The 20,471-nt window shown below is 33.0% G+C and overlaps 1 protein-coding gene across 3 annotated transcripts; it reads right to left on the reverse strand.

The window, feature by feature from the left end:
* Nucleotides 1-17,138: 17,138 nt before the first annotated feature.
* On the reverse strand, nucleotides 17,139-19,673 carry LOC112284442 (protein YIP4a). Of its 3 annotated transcripts, XM_090252168.1 has the most exons (5): nucleotides 19,586-19,673; nucleotides 19,084-19,227; nucleotides 18,783-18,861; nucleotides 18,218-18,547; nucleotides 17,139-18,045 (listed from the first exon to the last, which is right to left on the reverse strand). In XM_090252168.1, exons 4-5 carry the CDS (start codon nucleotides 18,462-18,464, stop codon nucleotides 17,489-17,491), a joined length of 804 nt encoding a protein of 267 aa, XP_090108294.1. In that variant the 5' UTR covers nucleotides 18,465-18,547; nucleotides 18,783-18,861; nucleotides 19,084-19,227; nucleotides 19,586-19,673; the 3' UTR covers nucleotides 17,139-17,488. The 3 variants fall into 3 exon arrangements, with proteins under 3 accessions (XP_090108294.1, XP_024380002.1, XP_024380001.1); XM_024524234.3 differs by having other exon boundaries at nucleotides 18,783-19,227; XM_024524233.3 differs by lacking the exons at nucleotides 18,783-18,861; nucleotides 19,084-19,227.
* Between the last annotated feature and the right edge of the window lie 798 nt (nucleotides 19,674-20,471).

Genomic DNA, 20,471 nt, shown 5'->3' on the forward strand with positions numbered 1-20,471 from the left:
GAATAACCTCATTTTTATATTGATAATAAAATATAGTTACTTTGTTGTAATATTAAAACTATTTGTCTTTAAAAGAAGTTAGATTATTGTAAAATTTGACCATTTCTATTTGTGAACAAGTCAATTCAGTCGCTTATTGATTATATCTACTAGAATCTATGAAAATCCATCTTGTATTTTATGTGTCTCTTTTAGAACCATAGAATATAATAAATATCTCGAGAAGAAGACAAATACCACTGCCTCCTACAGAAGTCGATAATAATGAAGAATTCGAGGAGGAAGAAGTCTTAGACTCAATATGGTGTCAACATAGATTAGAATATCTTATTCATTGGCATGGATACAATATTCGTAAACGTATATAGGAGCAAGCAAAAAATCTTGTAAATATAACAAAGAAGATCAAAGCTTTTCATCAGCAACATTTATCAAAACTAAGATGAAGGATAACAAATCTTTGCTATAAAAGAAATACAATTTAGGAAAGATTGCATTCTATCTTCTATCCTTGTTTGTAGTTTTTGTATAATTGTAGTATTAAAGAGATGGAGAACCAATAGCTAGTGGATTCAACTAAAAAGCCATCATTTACTAATTTATTGGATGAGACATTCTAATTATCATAGCCTTCAAGAGAATGTAACAGGAATGAAGACTTTCAAGAATGACATGTTCTTCCTTGAATATATAGTAAGATATAACATGTTGTCATATTATGTGAAGCCTTGCTTGAGAATGCACTGAACACTTGGCTGTAGAAGGTAGAAGGAGTATTTCAAAATCAAGATTCTAATTCTAATAGAATCTTAAATAATTCTAATTAAATCTTAAAAATACTAATTAAAATTTAATCAATCCAAAAAAAACTCAAAAAAATTACAAAAGAAACATAAACAAATCCTAAAGAAATTCAAAGGATGTATTAAAATAATATCTAAAATATATCTTAAATAAATTCTAATAAAATCTTATTTTAATTCTAGTTAAAATCCTAATAGTTTTTAATTAAATTCCAAGTCAAATCCTAATTAAATCATAAATCAAATTCTAAACAATTAATCTAACCTTTGAATAGTTTAAAACCTCAATATCTATCAATTGTATCATTAATCTTGCTTAAGATTTTAGACACCTTTCAACAACTAAATTAGCAATAAGAAAATAAAATTTGAAGAAGATCAAATTACCAAATAGAAGATCAACCTTAAATTCCACTCAAGTATTTGTTAGCCTCCTACTCCAATCTAAATGTTGAACTTCTATTGTCAATATTTCCTTCTTAAACCATTGAATTTCCTTCAAAATATATTCAAATTGTAGAAAATCAAGTTTAGTTTCTATATAAAAAAAATTTACTTCAATCCAATTAATCAATTGCTAAAGATCTTAAAAATACTCACTTATCCTCAAATTCTAATTTCTAAGACCACAATCTATTAAAACCTTTACATGCTTTGATCTAACTATTTTATTGACTACAGAGTCTTTATACATACGAATAACTAAAATACCAACAAATTGCCTAAAATTCACCTACACACATATTACAAAATTCAAGAAATCCTTAATTTTATAAATATAATTTTATTTTCTAAAATCTAATTCAATTAAGAATATTATTAACTTTAAAAATCTTCCAAAAAATTGAATATTAACTTTTTTGATATAAAGTCAATGCTTAAAAATCTCTTTGCCAGTCTACTCTCATATCTCACTTTTAAATCTATTATAGAATCTCAAAATTGCCATAGGTATGTGGTTTTTTGTGTCTCAAGGTATGATTTCAATTCAAGTTGACAATCACATCTCTTTGGATATTAATTTTTGATAATTTGAGGTATTTTTTACTTGTATCTAATTGTAATTTCTTTCTAAATATTTATATATTAATTATTTATCTTATTTATTTTAATTTGAAGCATTTATATTCCTACAAAGAAAATAAAAGTTCTTTTTTTAAAAGATAATATTAAAACTAAACTTTTTATTATCTTCCTATAATTTATCCTTATTTTTCTATCTCATCTTTCTACTAGGCTCTTTTATAATAACATCCATGTTTTTATTTTTTACCATGTAGTTATATTTTTACACAATAATGGTTGAAACCTAAGTCTCCGCACCTAAGAGAAGATACCAAAAACAAAATCCAAAAATCCTCATTAAATCTTTATCTCCAACAATACATAAGTAATAATCAAAAAAGAATCAAAGCAATCAGCACCCCCTTATAGTTAATGGCCATAAATTGCAAAATATGTGATATTAAAATATATTTTTTTAAAAATAAAATATAAAAAAATAAAAATAAAAATAAAAAATTTACTTAAAAAATAATTGATATTAAATAAGTGCTTATATATATATATATATATATATATATATATATTTATATTATACTTTTATGTAAGACTATTCTTAAAGTATATTTGTACCTACTTCTAATTTTATTTTTATTTAATATTAGAAGATGTGGATTATCCTCTTCTAATTTATTTATTTTTATTTTTTTTGAATTGCCTATAGAAAAAAAGATCATGGATGCTACTTTTAGCAAAAATAAAAATATATTTGCCATAATTATAAATCTTTACAAGTTTGTCAACACTTTAAGAATAAAAATCTCTCATATTTCCAACATGAATTATAGAAACATTGTTCCTATGTCCATAGAAGAAATTAACAATGAAGTTCAAAGTCTACACTAAACAATTGTGCAATTAAGAGAAGCAATCAAATCAAGTTCACCATTTGAACGAATTTAAAGCTTATCAAAAAATGAATTGGCTAAGCTCAAAGAATACATTGATAAGAATTTAGCTAAAAACTTTATATGCCATTCTAAATCTTTAATTGGAGTTCCTATCTTATTTGTGAAAAAAAAAGATAGATCTCTATAAATACATATAGACTATTGAAGACTCATTAAGATCACTATTAAAAATAGGTATCTTCTAATTTTAATTTCAAGACTTAATGAATTAAATCAAATAAAGATCTATACAAAAATAGACCTTCAAAGAATATACAACCTAATACACATTAAAGAAGGAGATAAATGGAAGACTATATTTTTAACCAAGTATGGATATTTTGAATAGAATGTAATACCTATTGAACTTACAAATGTACCAATTACTATTTAATATCTAATGAATAATATCTTTTGTGAGTTTTTTTTGATGATTTTATCATCTATTATTTAAACAACATTCTAATCTATTCTAAAAATACAAAGAGTATGAAATTCATGTTTTTTATATGTTATGAAAACTAAGAGATGCAAGATTATACAACAAGCTAAAAAAGTATGAATTTACATTACTCAAGTTGACTTCTTAGGATATATCATTTCAAAAAATGGCCTTATGATGGATCTTAAGAAGATTCAGACTATCTTAGATTAAAAGATTTCAAAAATAGTTAGAGATGTGTAATATTTTTTGAAAAATATTAATTATTATTGAATCTTCATCAAGAACTTTTTTCAAATTGCAGCTCTCCTTATACTTTTGACTTATAAAGATAAGCTTAAATAGAGCAAAGAGTCTAAAACATCTTTTGAAATCTTGAAAATAGAATTTATTTCTACACCAATTTTGTATTATGTCGACGTTTCTAAATCATTCTTTATAGAAATAGATACATCAAATTTTTCTATGGGTGCTATTTTATTACAATTGAAGATAGATGATAAATTCTATTTGATAACTTTTCATTCAAAGAAAATTTTAGCAATTTAGATTAAATATGAGATCTACAATAAAGAGTTTGTTGCCATTGTGGATTCATTTCAAAAATAGCATCATTATTTAGAAGGTGCTTCAAATCCAATCATTATATATATGGATTATAAGAACTTCAATTATTTTATGTCAACATATATATTAAATTATTACAAGTCCATTAGACCATGTTCTTACTAATTTTTGATTTCAAGATTACTTATTTACAAAAAAAACAAAAAATTTTATGAATTACCTTTTTTAAACATTCATATCTTATACTAAAAAAAAAAGATGCAACTTTTAATTAACAAAGAAGAATTTTCTTGAAGCCAAAGCATTTTCATCTTTAAGCAATGAAATTAATATTGACTATAGATTCAATATTTTTTAAACAACTTCAATTGAATTTGTCTTCTAATCCTCTTTTTCATGATATTAAGAATAATTCTCTTAAGTCTCATAATACTTCAAGTTCAAGTTTAAGAATAATCTATTCTATATCAAGAGATGATTATATATTCTAAAAGACAAAGTATGATTACATATTCTTTAAGCTTGTCATGGCTTTCCAACAATTAAATATTTTATATACAACAAGATTTCAGAACTAATATCTAGAGATTTCTAGTAGCATCAAATATAAAAGATAATTAAATACTTTATACAATCATGTAATATTTGTTCAAGATCTAAAATTCCTCATCATTGGCCTTGTGAACTTTTTTAAGTGCTACTTATTTCAAAACAACTATGATCTTTTGTTTCAGTGGATTTCATCATGAATCTTTCAGTCTTAGGTTTATATAAATCTATATTTGTGATAATAGATTATTTAAATAAGATAGTAAATTTTACACTATGTACAAAATCTATCATAAGTAAAGAAATTACTAAGTTTTTTCTTCACAACATCTATTGCTATTATAGTATCAAGGACATGAATCTCAAAGAAAGAAATCCTGAATACACTCTTGTGTCACTAAAAGGAACTAGAAAGTCACTCAAAAATAACATAATATTGAATTAGAATAGCTATTTTCAAAAACAAGAAGACTAAAAAGTCATGAAATAAGATTAAGGACTAAAAAGGTAGTAATAAGAATAAAAAAGGCTTCATTCTTGCTTCTATATATATTCTTAACTAAGAGCTATGTGGCAATATCTTATAGGACTCCAAAATGTATTAACTTTATAAGACATTTATCTTAACTTACAAGACAAGTTTGCTATATGTTCATTAAATAATTAGCTTGTTCCACAAGCTATTAATACATGATTAATTTGTTGACTAAGTTTCTAACCTATCAATCAACTAGAATACATATAAAGTCAAAGTAGAATCTATGAAGCTTCTAGGAAGCTTTTCTAAAAGGTATTATAAAATTAACCTACTTTTATCTACTTTTATCTATTTCTATCTAATCATATAAATATTTATTAGTGTATCTATGTATATCCATGATATTATCCTTCTTTATAGAGACGAATTCTATAAGAAGCAGTCTTTATATGTTGAAGAAATCTAAGGTGTGACAAATTGTATTTGCCACATACTCTGATTTTTATTCTTTTTAAAAATGGTTGATAGGTTTTCTCAGCCATTGATAGTGTCTCATATTGTGGTAAGAAGACCATCTTGTTATTTGGTTGCTATTAAGGCCATTATAACTTCCTTCAAATAAAACATTTAGAATACCGTTAGGAATTGTTTCTATTTCTAATAAAATCACCAAACATTAGGAGTCTCTTTCAAGGTTGTGATACCAAATATATTGTAACTTGCCATCTATTTGAGGAGGAACATGTTGTTCTTGAAGATCTTCATCTTGATTTTATCATCTTGAAGATTGTTACAATTGTAATGTCTTGTTTAATAAGTCCGTAAGTAAAAGCTCTTAAGTTAAATTTGTTGGTTGTTGATTTTTCAACTTCTTAAGATCACAAATACACAGAAGCTACAAAAAAAGATCGAAGATAGAGTGTTATCTTCTTTTGATCTTATTTCTTTTATAATAAATATTTTCTATTTTTTATCTTGGTTTTGATAGATATTATCAATAAAAAGCTTCAACTTTCTTTGTTGTATTTATAAGATTTTTTTTTTTTTTTTTTTTTTTTTTTTTATTCCCATATGCATTCACTAATATCATTTCTACTCCAATAATAAGATATTCAAATTTATTTGGGCGTTGCCTTGAATCTAAGACTTCTTCTATTTTAAACTCTAGATTATTATATACTTCTTCAAGAAAAGGTAGCATTTATCTTTTTTTTTGAGATATTCAATGCCTCATATGGCTTAAGAAGAGACATATGCAATATATGCTGGATCTTCATAGATTTCAATAGATATAATGAATAAGTAATAGGATTGAGTTGCTTATTAATAAAAAAAAAAAAAAATCAAAGCCTACGATAGCTTAACTTGTCACAAAACAAGTAGTCTTGATTTTGCAACAAAGTAACCATATCTTATTACCTATATTGAATTGTGGTCATTCCTTGCAATGGGTATCTGTATTAATTTTTTGATATTCTTAAGCTCCCTTCAACTGTACCTTTATTATTGCATGTAGCTCTGACAAACCATTTATAAAATCTTTTGCCACAAGATTATCAACTTTTAAAAAATCAAAAGTATTAAGTCATGGATTATAACCATAATTGGCAAAGAAAGGTGTTTTTTGAGTAGAAGAATGTACTAAATTATTGTATGAAAATTTTATCAATTGTAAAAGAATTATCCAATCATCTTAATGATAGTTGATGGTATACCTCAAGTATTACTCCAAAACTTGATTTATTTATTTTATTTGCTGATCAATTTGAAGATGAAAAACCAAAGAAAGCTTTATAACCACCTTTAAAATCTTAAAAAGGATTTTCTAAAATCTTAATATAAATTGAATCTCATTATCTGATATAATATCTTTATGCAATCCATGATAGTGATAGATATTATTAAGAAAAAGCATAGTTGTTTCTTTACTTGTGATAGATTTTATACATAATATAAAATATGCCATCTTGATAAAATGATTTACTATTATGAATATAGAATCATACAAACTTGAGACTTGAAGATCCTTGATAAAATCCATAGAAACAGAAGACCATAGTTGTTCTGGAATACGTACTAGCTAAATAAGTCCATAAGGTCAATGGCAAGGAGTTTTGGATCTTGAAAAAATATCATAAAATTATACAAAGTCTTTGATTTCCTTCCACATTTGAAGCCACTAAAAATCTCTTGATATTAGTTCTAAAGTCTTGTTGTATCCAAAATGTCTGGTTGTTGAAAAATCATGATGAGTTTAAAGAACATGTAATTGTATTCCACCTTCTAGAATGTATAATCATCCCTCAAAATAGAGTAGATTGTTCTTAAACTCGAATTTAGAAGTATCATGAGATTTAGGAGAATTATTTTTGATATCATAAATAAGAATATCAAATTGCATACTTGATTGAATTTGCTTGATAAATGTTGAATTAAAAATCAATGTTGATTTTATTGCTCAAACAAATGAATGGAGTTTGTCACTTATTCCTATTTGTAATAAAACTGCACCTAAGGCAAAGTCTGATGGATTGTTTCTATGAAAAATGCCTTGGAGAAGTCAACAAAATATAAAATTGATGTAGAAATAAATTCTTTTTTTAAAGCATCAAACAATGCTTTGACTTTTTTATTCTACTCAAGTTTGTTTTTACAAGTCAAACATATAAGTGGAACTACAACTTGAAAAAAATTCTTGATGAAGATCGGATAGTAATTGGTAAAGTCTAAAAAGCATTGCACTTCTCTTATTGTTCTTGAAATCTTCAAATCCATGTTTGTTTGGATCTTCTTTGGATCCCTCATTAGTCCTTCGTTAGAAATGATGTATCTTAGGAAGTCAACTTGAATAATGTAGAGTACACATTTTTTAAATTTTGCATATAATCTTGTACTTCTAAGTTTTTGTAATACACAACGAACATAAACTTCATGTTTATTTATATTTTTAGAGTAGATTAAGATATTTTCCAAATAACACATGATAAAATTATGAAAAAACTCACAAAAAAAATCATTCATCATATATTGAAAAGCAACTAGTACATTTGTGAATCCAAAAGGCATGACATTATATTCAAAATACTCATACTTGATTTGAAATACTATTTTTCATTCATCTCTTTTTTTAATGCATATCAGATTATATGCTCTTTATAAATCTATTTTTGTATAGATCTTTGCTTGATTCAGTTGATAAAAAAAACCTAAAATCAAAGATAGACAATATCTATTTTTGATGGTGATCTTGTTGAATCTTTGATAATCCACATACATCCATAGAGATCCATCTTTTTTCTTTACAAATAAGATAGGAGTTTTGGCTGGAGATTTAAAATGACACATAAAATTCTTAGCTAAGTTTTCATCAATATACTCTTTAAGTGCAATCAACTTATTTTGTGATAGGCTATAAATTGGTCTAAATGGTGGTTGAGCTCCTTCATAAAGATCAATAAAACAATTATAAGGACAATGCTTTGGAAGAATATTTATGTTTTTCTTTTAAAAAGTATCTTGAAAATCTTAACATTGGTTAGAAATACTACTTGACATCTTCTCACCATCAAAAATGGGTGTGGAATATAAAAGAAAAGATAATTCTTCTTTTGCGACATATATAAAAGCTCTTGCACCTACCAATAAAGATTTGGATGTACTAGACTTATATATTTATACTTGAGAAATAGAATTTTGGATTAAACTATCAAAAAAATTAAGGTTACAAAATATCCAATCTATTTGAAGATTATACTCTTTAATGAGGATAATGTTAAAATAATCAGATTGAATAGAGATTTTATAATATTAAATATTATTATATTATTATGATCTTTAATTGTTACATCTAAAAGAATAATCTTATATATAATATCTCCAGAAGATAGCAAACGACAATTTATGTCTTCTACATGTACAAGTTTAATTTTTTTGATTGATAATATTTCTTATTTTTTGACAAAATCTTTGTCTATAAAACAAGCTAAGGCTCTTGAATCTAACAAAGCTAAGATTTTGTGATTTTTTGATTCTAAATAAACTTCTATTGTAAAATAAGGTGAGGAATTTGAAGAGAAAATATGACCTTTATTAGAAGTTATATAAGATTCTAGTTGCACAATCTCTATTATAATTGGAGAAATTTTTTTTTTGACACCTTGTCTTCTTTCACAACCATGCTTTTCATTTTGTAATTACGTTGTTTCTTTAGACAATGTTGAGCAGTGTGTTTAGCTTCTCTATAATATAAGCATATATCCTCTTTACATTATCAAGTCTTTTTTTGCTCTATGATAAATTTAAAATGTATTGTATCAATTTGAATTGGTACTAGTATCAATGCATAAGTTTATGAAAACTTGGGAGCTACCATCATTATTAAGTTTATTCTTCTTCAGTCAAATCTTTGTTCTTGATATCTTTCAAATAATTGATTGTTACATGCAATGGTTTGAATGATAAATTGTTCAAAAGATTCTACTTTTGATATTTTCAATAACAAATCTTTGACATTATTCTTTGATTCAAATCAAAATTGATTGATAAGGGCTTTGTCATTCCAGTCCATATCGCAAGCTAGATTTTGAAATTCAACAATATATATGGTGGTTGATCGTAATCTTTACTATAAAGATAAGAACTTAGTCTTTGCTATTCTTTCTCAATTACTTTCTCCAAATGTGGTTGTAAATACTTATAAGAATAAATTCAAATCATAAAGGAGTTGTGAATCCTTTTCCATTAAAGGTGCAAATCAAGAGAGAGCACTTCTTGATAGAAGTCCACCTATGAATCCGACTTGAATAAATCCATCAAAATATTGAAAAAGATGCAATCTTAGATAGAGCTTGACTTATTGTAGAAATCTTCAAAATTTTGATCTTATTCCATCAAACTTCTTAGGCATACTAATCTTTGTTCCAATCATATTAGTAGAAGCAAAACTCCATGGATTTGGTTGCGAGGTCAATCTACTTACTTCTTTCAATTGCACAACTTCTTGTTGTAAACTCTTAACTTCTTTTATAGACATAGGCATAGTACTTCTATGATTCACATTGGAAATATGAGAGATTTCTATTCTTAGAGTATTGATAAATTCATGAAGATCTGCAATAGTTGCCAATCTATTCTCACTTCTGCTAAGAGTAGCATCCATAATCTTTTCTTCTATATACAACTCAAACAAATTCAAAAAATTAAATTAGAGGAAGGTAATCCACAACTTCTAATATCAAATGAAAATTTCTACAAAGAGGGATAATCTACTTTCTTTAAGAAAAATATCAAAATAAAAAAATAAAAAAATAAAAAATATTTAAAAGTAGGTAGTTTGCAACCTTCAAAATATAATAATAGAAATAAGGTAATCTACTCACTTCTAAATTAGGACAGAAATAGTAAGTTAAAACTTTTGTCAAATTATCAAGGATATAAATCTCAAAAAAAAGAAATCCTCAGCACACTCTTTGTGTCACTAAAAAAAACTAAAAAATGATTCAAAGATGACATAATATTGAATTAGAATGGCTATTGCCAAAAACAAGAAGACTAGAAAGTTATGAAAGAAGACTAAGGACTAGAAATGCATTGACAAGAATAAAGAAGACTTAAAGATATATAACAATGTCCTATAGGACCTCCAAAATATGTGGACTTTGCAAGATAACTTATTAGAGTCAAGGGTAAATTTGATACTATCATAAAAATGAGGAGTATGTGTGTTATTACCAAAAATATATGATGTCATGTTGTAACACAACTATATAGTAAAAATATAATAAAAAATAATATTTTAATTAATATCTTATCATCTTGATTCAATGATAACTCAATACATTTAAAAATGGCTTTTATAAAAGCCTCTTAATTTATTTTCTTGTCTTAATAGTTAATAGATTAAAGGTTGATTAGTAATTTTATCTTTTAGGTTGTAAAAATTCTTTTATTATATTAGAAAGGCTATAAATTAGTAAAATAAGATAGAAGAAGTAAATAATTACTATAGTTGATACTAAGATTAAGTTAAGAATAAGATTGGACTAAAAAATCCTTAGGATAGATTGGATTAATATTTGGGGATTGACCATTTGTGGAATAGGATTGAAATCAGACCTTTAGATACTAACTTGGTTGCATAGGGCAAAATATGGAGGCATTTGAAGATTAGTGATTAGAAATGAAGAGCTAGCTTTAAGATCATTTCAAATATATAAGACTTATTTTTATAGGATTTGGGATGACTTTGCAATTTTTGTTCAAAATTAAGGTTTATATTTGCAACTTTGGATTTATACAATACAATTAAGGCTAGCACTCTTGACTAGTTCTTGCAATTTGTGTCATATCTATAGTTTAAAATTTGATAGTGCTTGATTGATTGAGTGTGCTAAGTATATATAAATATTTGTATTAATCTAACAATGCAATTGGAAGATATATGGTTTTTGGTACAAGAAAGTATAAGAAATTATTAATTTAGAGTCAAATAGAATTTCTATGATATCTAAAGATCTACTAATTGGAATAAGGTGAAATTTGGAATGATATTAAAGGACTTAAAGATCAAGATATATACTAATTTTAAATTGAAGTTTACAATTGAAGAAGAAGAAGAAATTGCTACTAGAACATCTACATCAACTTTCAAGTTGGCGGCCGAGTGACATCAATGTAGTTTGTGGATGTTTTCTTACAATCTATAAGTTGGATTGGATTGAATATTTTTCAGCATGTAAAAGACTTATAGTAGGATTTGTGTGAAAACTTTTGTACCAAGTACATAGTCAAAATAGAAGTTATAGCTTACTAAAGCTTATTATCTAAAATTAGGGCTTACGAAGAGAAATCTAAATTGCTTAATTATAAAAGTAATAAGGCAATTAGAATTTGTGTATAGTTGAGATTGCAAAGAAGAGTGTTTTTGGGCACTTTGTATTTGCTTTAAGCACTTTTGTATTGAAATTCGAATTGCATTCTTCTTACATAAGTGAAACATATTAAGGTTTCTTGAATATCTGTAAAACACAACTTCATCTTTTACAATGAGGTGCCCAGTGCATTTTCAAACAAGACAACAAGTAATACAACAATGGATATTCTTGATATTTTGGCAAGAGCATGTATGATATTTTTTCTTAAATATATCCATATGTATATGTGTATTGTAGAACTTAATAAAATTGGTCATGTCAAAACCATTGAATTTAAGGTTCTTTTGAAATTTCTACAAAAGTTTTAAGTATATATATTTATATACATATAATTTATATTTTGATAATTTACTTAATATATTATCAAAATCATAAACAACACCTTTTTTTTATCTTCTTACAATTAGAATAAACAATAACTAGCTAAAAGCCATCTTGCATGAATAAAAGCAAGTTAAAAGACATTTTTAATTATATTGACTATTTTTTATTTTTTTTCTATCGTGTGATTTATGAACCTTTTTATACTTGGGCATACTTATTTGATTGGTTGATTATTTTTTGACATGGTTTTTCTTTTCTTTTCTTTTTATTATTGTTATTATTAGTTTTTTTTGTATCAAATTATTTTCTAATATAAAATAATTTAACAATAACTATAAATAAAAATTTATTTAATAATAAAGATAATCTAATTTAAGTAATAAATAAATAAAATATTCTTCATAATTTTTATTTTTTATATGCGCTTTAACTTATATCTTACTTGCTTTAAAGATAATTATTTTCTGAATTATTTTAATAATTTGCTGAGATATTATCAAAATATTCCATTTAATAATGTCTTTAATTATAACTTAAATTTTTTATCAAAAGTATATTACATAATTACATTTGATAATAAAAATATCTAATTATTTAATTCATTTATTAACATAATTAAGATATATATGTTGTACTTTAATACAAAGAATTTTATAATAAAAATAATTTATCTAAAATCTATTATCTGTAATTGTTTCACAAAATAAATTGTTAATATTACACATTCTTCTTTAATTTTTTCTTTTTGATGTAAGATCTTATATAAAATGTTATAATATATTGATAAATTTATCAAAAACGTCTGATGAATTTCACAAAGGTTAACAGCTACTTCCTAAGAAAAGGTTTTCAAACAGAAAAAAATGAAAACACACACACACACACTAACGGCCAACTCGTCGTTTCCGTCTTCTCAGCTGCGAGCCAGCATTGCATCTGCAAACCATAACTCCTCCAAGCTCATCGATTACAGTATACATCACTAAGCAAGCTCCGCGGCGCCGATTTCCATCACAGGATTCGGGCCACATCAACACAGCGAGGGTTCTTGCTAAATCCTAGCTCGAGAGGACAGAACAAGTGGGATCTCACATTGCGAGCTGGAAGACTATAATAATGTCATTGCAGATGGGAGTAATCTCGCTTGCCGAGCGGGATTAATGAGCGCGCTTCAGCGTCTGAAGTGATGACACCGCTGATCAATTTAAGCAAGCGCCTGCAACACGAATGACACGGTGCTCTGCTCCGATTCGATTGCGACGATACTATCTGTCAGCTGACTCATGCAGATCAAAGGCTTTGGGGGAGGGATATTTCGGAATTTATAGCGCTGGGAAAATGGATGAATATCTCACCAACTCACAATTCAATTCATCCATGGATGAATAGCGGGTTCCATCCCCGCAAGTTTCGAAACACAAGGAGAAAGCGGATTGTGTGTGTCTTTTTTAAACGGGAAGTTCTCGTCTCTAATAATTGACGGAGACTGAGGAAGACGTCAGCGGGAGTGACGGATGAAGATAACGCAGGATGAAAAAAAAAGCGTGGAGGGTGCTGTTTCCCAATCATTAACGGATAAATCATTCATCCTCACGTGAGTGTACATATATCATTGGTGACGAATGAACAGAGTGTATAGAGCCAGAAGCGTGTTAGACTTCTTGCCGTTTGGAGGAGTGTGCCGGGCGCGGCTCTCGCAGGAAGGAAAGGCACCTGTCTCGCGGTGATGGTGGTGGAGGTGGCGGAATTTGAAGTAGCCATTGTATCGATCGATATAGTTGTGGTGACAATCCAAGGATTCTTCCTTGTGTTTCCAGAGCGGCTGAAAATTTTTGCGCTTGAAAGTAGTGAGTCTGCTCTAGTTAGGCGTAATTCTCACTCGATCAAATCCTTGGTAAGTGTTTGAATTGGTGGTTTCGCATTGTGTCTTCCTCCGGTGGTATTTTGTGCCTCTTTCGGTGACGTGTTCATGCTTGTGCGAGCTTTGTGAATGTGTTCATGTTTGGTGTTGTGGGCCGCAAGTTTTAGAGCTGAAATGTGGATTTGATGTTATTTTGTCATATAGCCCACTGGCCATGGTCTGTTTTGAGATTTCGTACTTTTCCGTTTTGATATTAGTTGTCGCGTGGTGGATCCGACCTGTGTCTAGTACGAGGTCGTCACCCTTAGCGCGCTCCCGCAGATGAATGTCATGGGACTGACCACTACAGTTTTGACGCCCGAGGATACTGCCTCGCCGGATTTTATCCGACTTCGTAGCTATCCTGATACGTTGGTGCAATCCGACCATGATAGCTCGTAGGGCACACAAAGCGCAACTTAATGTCTGGTAATGCAGGAGGTAATGTAGTGGTATCATCTGAGGGTTAATTTCCTAGTCACGCCAAACCTGTGCCGGTGCATGTCTAGATTATGATTAGTTAGTTAGTTCACAGTGCAATGGATTCTGGTGCTCCTATCATGGATTTGTGGCCGAAACTTCGTCGCCGAAGTAAGGGATGCAAGTCAAAGAAAGGGAAGAGTAGATTAAGTTCTTACACAACACGAGGTGTTGAAAAATTCTCTGTTATATATGCGGAGCTTCAGGCTAGAAGAGACTCCATGGTCGAAAAAATGGCAGCTCAGGTATCGATGGTACGGTCCATGTCCAAGTCGATGCGTAGCCGGTCTGTTGACTCAAATTATTTACAGAAAGACATGTCTAGCAGCTTCGCGGTAGGTCATGCATACGAAGAGGAAGTGAGCACTGCTGTTTCGGAGTCTATCTCCACAGAGGATATCAGTAAACTAGATACCGATAGTACAGTGGATACGGTCGTGGACAATATGGATGCAACCGATCAAGGATGTCATAGCATGATAGGTGCACCGGTGAGTTTCACAGAGCAGATCTCCAACTCAGACGAGTTAGTAGTAATGGATTCAGAGAATATCGAATCGTTGGTGAAGAGAGAGAGTTCGTTATCGCATCCGTACTGCCAATTGGATTTCCGAGGAGGTAAGGGCGTATCTACGCGTAGAAGGTCTATTGGCAAGCGTGAGAGGAGATGGAGGCTCGTTGACAGGACATCGGTTGTCTTCATTATCGTTCTAGCAGTTGTAGTGGAGAAAACATCAAACTTGCCCGGTTCAATGTTGGGAGTACTGTATCTTGGCGTTGTTGTCCCTTACCGAATTGGAACGCAATACTTGCCTGGAATCAGTAAATTTCTGCAAGTGCTCCTGCATTCCCATCTATCTGCATTGGCCACGAAAAGGTTGGATCATAGTACACTGCAGGTGGAGGAAGGGAGACCAAATGACGCAGATCGAGTTTCAAGTCGCCATTCGACACTACTTCGGCAGAACTCAAGCCTCTTCTCTACTGTGGCTTCTCCCCATTCCTCTCCCCCCTCCCCTCGATTTTCTTCCTTTGCCTCGGAGAACCTCACTGCGGTTCCATCGGTTGGGGATCGTCCTGAAATTTGTGAATCTTCCTCTCAACCTACTTCTCTAGAGGTTTCTCCGGCCAGCAGTTCTTCTCTTTCTCTTCATACGGAGAAGTGTGCCTCACCTTCTAATAAATTAAGCCAATTTAAGGCGAAACTCATGAAGTCTTATCCGCGAAACAAAACTGGCAGCGACATCAAAGATCGTGTCTTCAGTATGTCGTCCAATCATCTCAACCGGAAATCCACAGGTTTCTGCGAGAGCGTAGGTTCACACCCTGAGCGTGTCGATTCATGCTCTTCAGTTGCATTAGAAGTCCCAGATGGGAGATCCACCCGAGAACCTGGGATGAAGAAGAAATCTTTCTTACAGAGGAGATCTGCGTCACGCCACGGTGATGGAGACTCAGACATCTCTAGCAGCCGAACCAGCAGTTTTAGTAGGTCGCGGTTCGCGAACCTGAGGGTTAGTGTATCTCACTCACATGGCGTCTTCGATACGACATCGCCTGCCTATTCGCCTCATACCTTGCGCATTGGCAGTTTCAGGATCAGCGCGTCCATGAAAGAGTCCCCGAGAAGATCACTTGATCTCGACAGCTTAAAACCCTGCAGTCCTGGGAATGGAAAGGTAAAATCTAACAAGATGGACAGCATGAGGGGAGACCATGCGACTCCACGACAGTCAGGGCTTGGTATACCCAGCCCATCTCCTTTTACTGCAGACATGCATGAAGCACGCAAAAAATGTGAATTGAAGAAATGCCACAAGCATGAGGCATGGTTAGCGGTGATTCTTCTGGTCGCCCTGTTATTCCTTCTTGTAGGCCGTGCTTCTGCAGTGTTGGCAACGAGCGTCTCTTTCATGTTTTTGTCTCAACTAGACAAATTCAAGAACAGTGGAGGTGCTGGCTGGGACAGAGACGCTTCCAGGCGTGCTATGTCCATCTCAAGGAAGTTGCAAACAAGTTCTTATTTAAGTCCTCACAGTGCAAGTCCGCGCACGCCTTGTACTCCCAGTAGAGACAACTCTCGCTCTATGACTCCAGCAGCGGTTTCTGACGAGTGTCGGAGAAGTACCACACTGGATCATATGTTGAAGAGGAGTAATACGATGGATCATAGATTCAGGAGGAGCACAAACTTTTGACATCGATTCCTCAAGGAACATATTCCTTGATCCTCATTTTGTAAATTTCCTGTGGGAAAGTTGCGTGATAACTCCAGTGCATCGTGCCATAGATGTAACTGTTATGAAGCATTGAGTTGGGCTTCTACGCACATTCTAAGTTGCGTGAGCCCGACAAAGACTAATGCGGCGGTTGTCAGCGAAACCAACTTTTCTTCATTTTAGTAGTGACGGTTGGTAGAATGTAGGTTACATAACAACATTCCACAAATTCCGCGTATCGATTGTGCCCTGTAAAAGCAGCAAGTGGCGAGTAGATCGATTGGGCTAGAAATATTGGAACTACCTGTAAATTAAATTTCTTAACTTTTCAATAGCTCGAAGACACATTCAAGTCATTACCATATTTTGGAACTTACTCTAGGCTACTGTTTGTATTTGCATGAGCGAGCAGTGAGAAGTACAATGCGTTTAAATCCAGACTATTCTTACTCTCTCAGCAACTTTGTGACACATTTACTGTAAATCACATACTAATAGAAAGTCAAACTTCATTAAATTACAGACAAATGAATAAAACATTGTGACATCTGACATGTTCCTAATTCCAACACACATACCTCTAAATGAATAGAATAAAAGATCGTCAACTCTTCTACATATCTATCTATCTATGTATATATATATATATATATATGTTTCCGTCTCCAAGCAGAGAACTTCATTACATTGTATACATTGTAAACACTACTCCCCCCGATAAAGCTAAAGCTGAAACCGAACGTACATTAAATACCTCCCATGCTCCCTATCACCAACCGCTACACAATGTCCTACGTCTCTGCTCCAACTCCTGCACACCACCCAAAATGTCCCCTCCTCTTTCAGTTGTTCGCCAACACAAGAAACCCCACTGTGATGTACAGCAACAGCACCGGGTACACGGCCAGCGCCTTCCGACTCGACGGTACTGCTGTGCTCACGAACGGGTATGCCGCCCACGAGCTCCACGCCAACGCCACAAGCACCACCAGGCTCCGAAACAACTTTGTGTTGTTCACCTGGCACACCAGCGCGCTTACGTCCAGCGGAAACAGGCAGTACCCCAACACGCTCAAGCTCTGGAAGAAGATGATGCTCCCTCCCAGAAGCTGCACATTCAGCGTCAGCACTATCGCCCCCGCCGACAGTGTCGCAAACACCACCGCGAACACCTTCGACTTGTTCTCCGACGCCGAGTACGACAGCGTCAATGCTAGAAATATGATGAAGAAGAACGGGCCCCACAGATCCCAGTCCCTCAACGCTTTCCCGGGGTCCTCACGGTACGGGTTCGGAAGCACCACGTCCTTCAGGTTGTTCGACACCCTCACCAAGTCTCTCTTCAGCGTCTCCCATACTGGTTCCGTCAGCGTGTTGTACTGAGGGCCTCCGCCGAAACCTGCACCCACAACCGCTCAGCCTCAGCACCACCACACTCACCAATAATCTCCCAAAACCATCTTCTCCCAACACTTCCTGCCCCGCTTTCCTACGTACCCACTTCAACTCTTCCTCCCCACCCACACCACCATCCCATCCTCTCTCACCACCTCCTCATCCCTTTCACGCACCTGTAGAAAGCGTAGGCCCAGCCGGTGCTGGGGTGGAGAATGCCTGGCTGCTGCTGGAAACCGACGAAGGAGGCAGCAGAGGTGCGGACACAGGAATCGTCGGGGGACTGGACGGCTTTCGAGCGGGAGGAACCGACTGGGGCACCTCTAGGGTTGCAGGCTGCACGCTAATGTTGAACAAACTCTCGATCTCATCGATATCCGATTGCGATGACGTGTTCAGATTCATCCTGTCGATTCCGGACATTGTAACATGCAACACCCCCCACCTACTTCACCAGAGGAAGCAGGAAACAGCTATTCAGATGCTTGAGATCACTCCATCAACCCCTGAGAACACCAAATCGACATATTAGACCTCAAAATTGACTAGTGTCAGATGAAAAATAAATGAAGATTTGCTTTGCTCTCCGAAGATTTTGCAAATTGCTCGCGAATGTAAACAATGAATGCGTTCACCTTGTCAAGCTCTAAAGAGTTGAATCCTCGTTCAAAGAGACATAATTTTTCCTGCTCTTCGAAAATTAACATACCATGGATTTGTTTAAACGAATGCATGACTTACTTAAGTCAAGGATGGCCAAGTTTGTTGCTAAGTCACCTAGCGAGTTGGCGCAAACCAGTCCGTTCTGCGGATCGTAGGGCTGGACTGACGGTGGATTGTCGGACTAGTAAGTAACACAACTTCTTTTTTGTCTAAAAACCAAGATACTAGATGACCTCGTTATGATATTCAAAAAAACAATAACCTAATGAACTACAATCAAAACCATCGCACAAGAATATTACAATGTCGGCCCTACTGCTAATTTAGAAGCTCTACGTGAGTTATTTGAATTTGTCCAAAACTTTATAAAGAACGTCACCATTTCAAGGCCAGACGCATCAACCCGACCAGGTACCACGAAAGCAGAAATCCTTCAAATCGGCACTGTTCCAAGCCCCAGTAGGACCAGAGTTTCACTATCACGCAGATGTACAGATTACTAAAACTCCAAGCGCATTTTCACCTTCAGTAAAAACCATACGAAACAATCAGCAACTAAACGGAACCTAATCTATCACTCTGAACTCAAAAATTAAAGCGAAACCGAAGCCTGTAAAATCTCACACCCTACGACACTCCACGATTGATTTCCAACACCAGTGCCCCGATCTAACACCATTGTTTATCATTCTCTCAAAAACACCTTCACTAGAAACCTCAAAAATCTCACTGTCGATGCACTCCTTGACCGAATCCTAGACCAAAACCTAAGTTACAGAATGCGCCGAGGGAAGCAGATCTGAGGCAAGAGCAAGAAAAACAGAGCGAAATGAGAAGCAAGAAGTGCAAAAATCTGAACCAGGACGAGAGCTTCAACTTACCTCAGACGAGTAACGGCTTCGGCAATCGGGTGCGCAAGCTGCTGGACGTCGCAATGGGGCCTTGATCGAGGAACCGATGCAACAAATCATCGACACCGAGACCACAGCTCTGCTCCTACTCCTCGCTAAACCAAACCTTCCAGAAATTAATGGACATAAATCATCCAACTTCGATTACGAAAGTCTAATTTCATTCATTCATCCCTTCAGAGAATGCTCTCTTTCTTGTTACTTAGCTTCTTCTTCTTCGTTTTCTTCGGTGTTCATGCTTCCTCTCACATTCTGGACCCATTGAAGATTTAGTCGCATTGCAATTTATTTGTCCTTGTGCGTCACTTCTCTCATTTATGTTCTTTCGTTTGTGTTCCTTGTCTCCGCGTAGAAAAATAATCTCGTCTTTAATTGCACTCTGGAGACGCAGAGTCGCTGCGGCTTGGCTTCCATGCGTGTCGAGGGACGTGTTGTGCACGTGAGGAGGCTTCGCTGGGAGTGGCACTCTCATCGTTGGACGTGATACATATTTCGGCGGTAGAATCGAGCAGGTCATCCCATATCTGATTTCGGTTCACGAGTTTTGGATTCGCTGAGCACCGGGGCGTGCTGCGGACAACCTTTCAGTGGTACCAGGTTAGAACCGTGAGGTCATCCTCTAGTTTATGTGTTTGAAGACTTCGTTCATGGAATAAGTTCGGAGTCAGCTTGTGATTTGCAGGTTCGCTTTTGAGCATGAAATGAGTTTTGCTTGTTGATACACACCCCGTTGACCTTGTTGCTGCCCTCTACTTCTGAATTCTACATTTCTGGAAATCTTCCGTTCATGGTTCTTTTTTTTCATGTGATCCTGATATTCGAATGAATAACCGGGAGTTTATAAGTAGAGATGAAG

Source organism: Physcomitrium patens, chromosome 7 (assembly GCF_059467195.1).
Source record: "Physcomitrium patens ecotype Gransden chromosome 7, ASM5946719v1, whole genome shotgun sequence".
Taxonomy (NCBI): Eukaryota; Viridiplantae; Streptophyta; class Bryopsida; order Funariales; family Funariaceae; genus Physcomitrium; species Physcomitrium patens.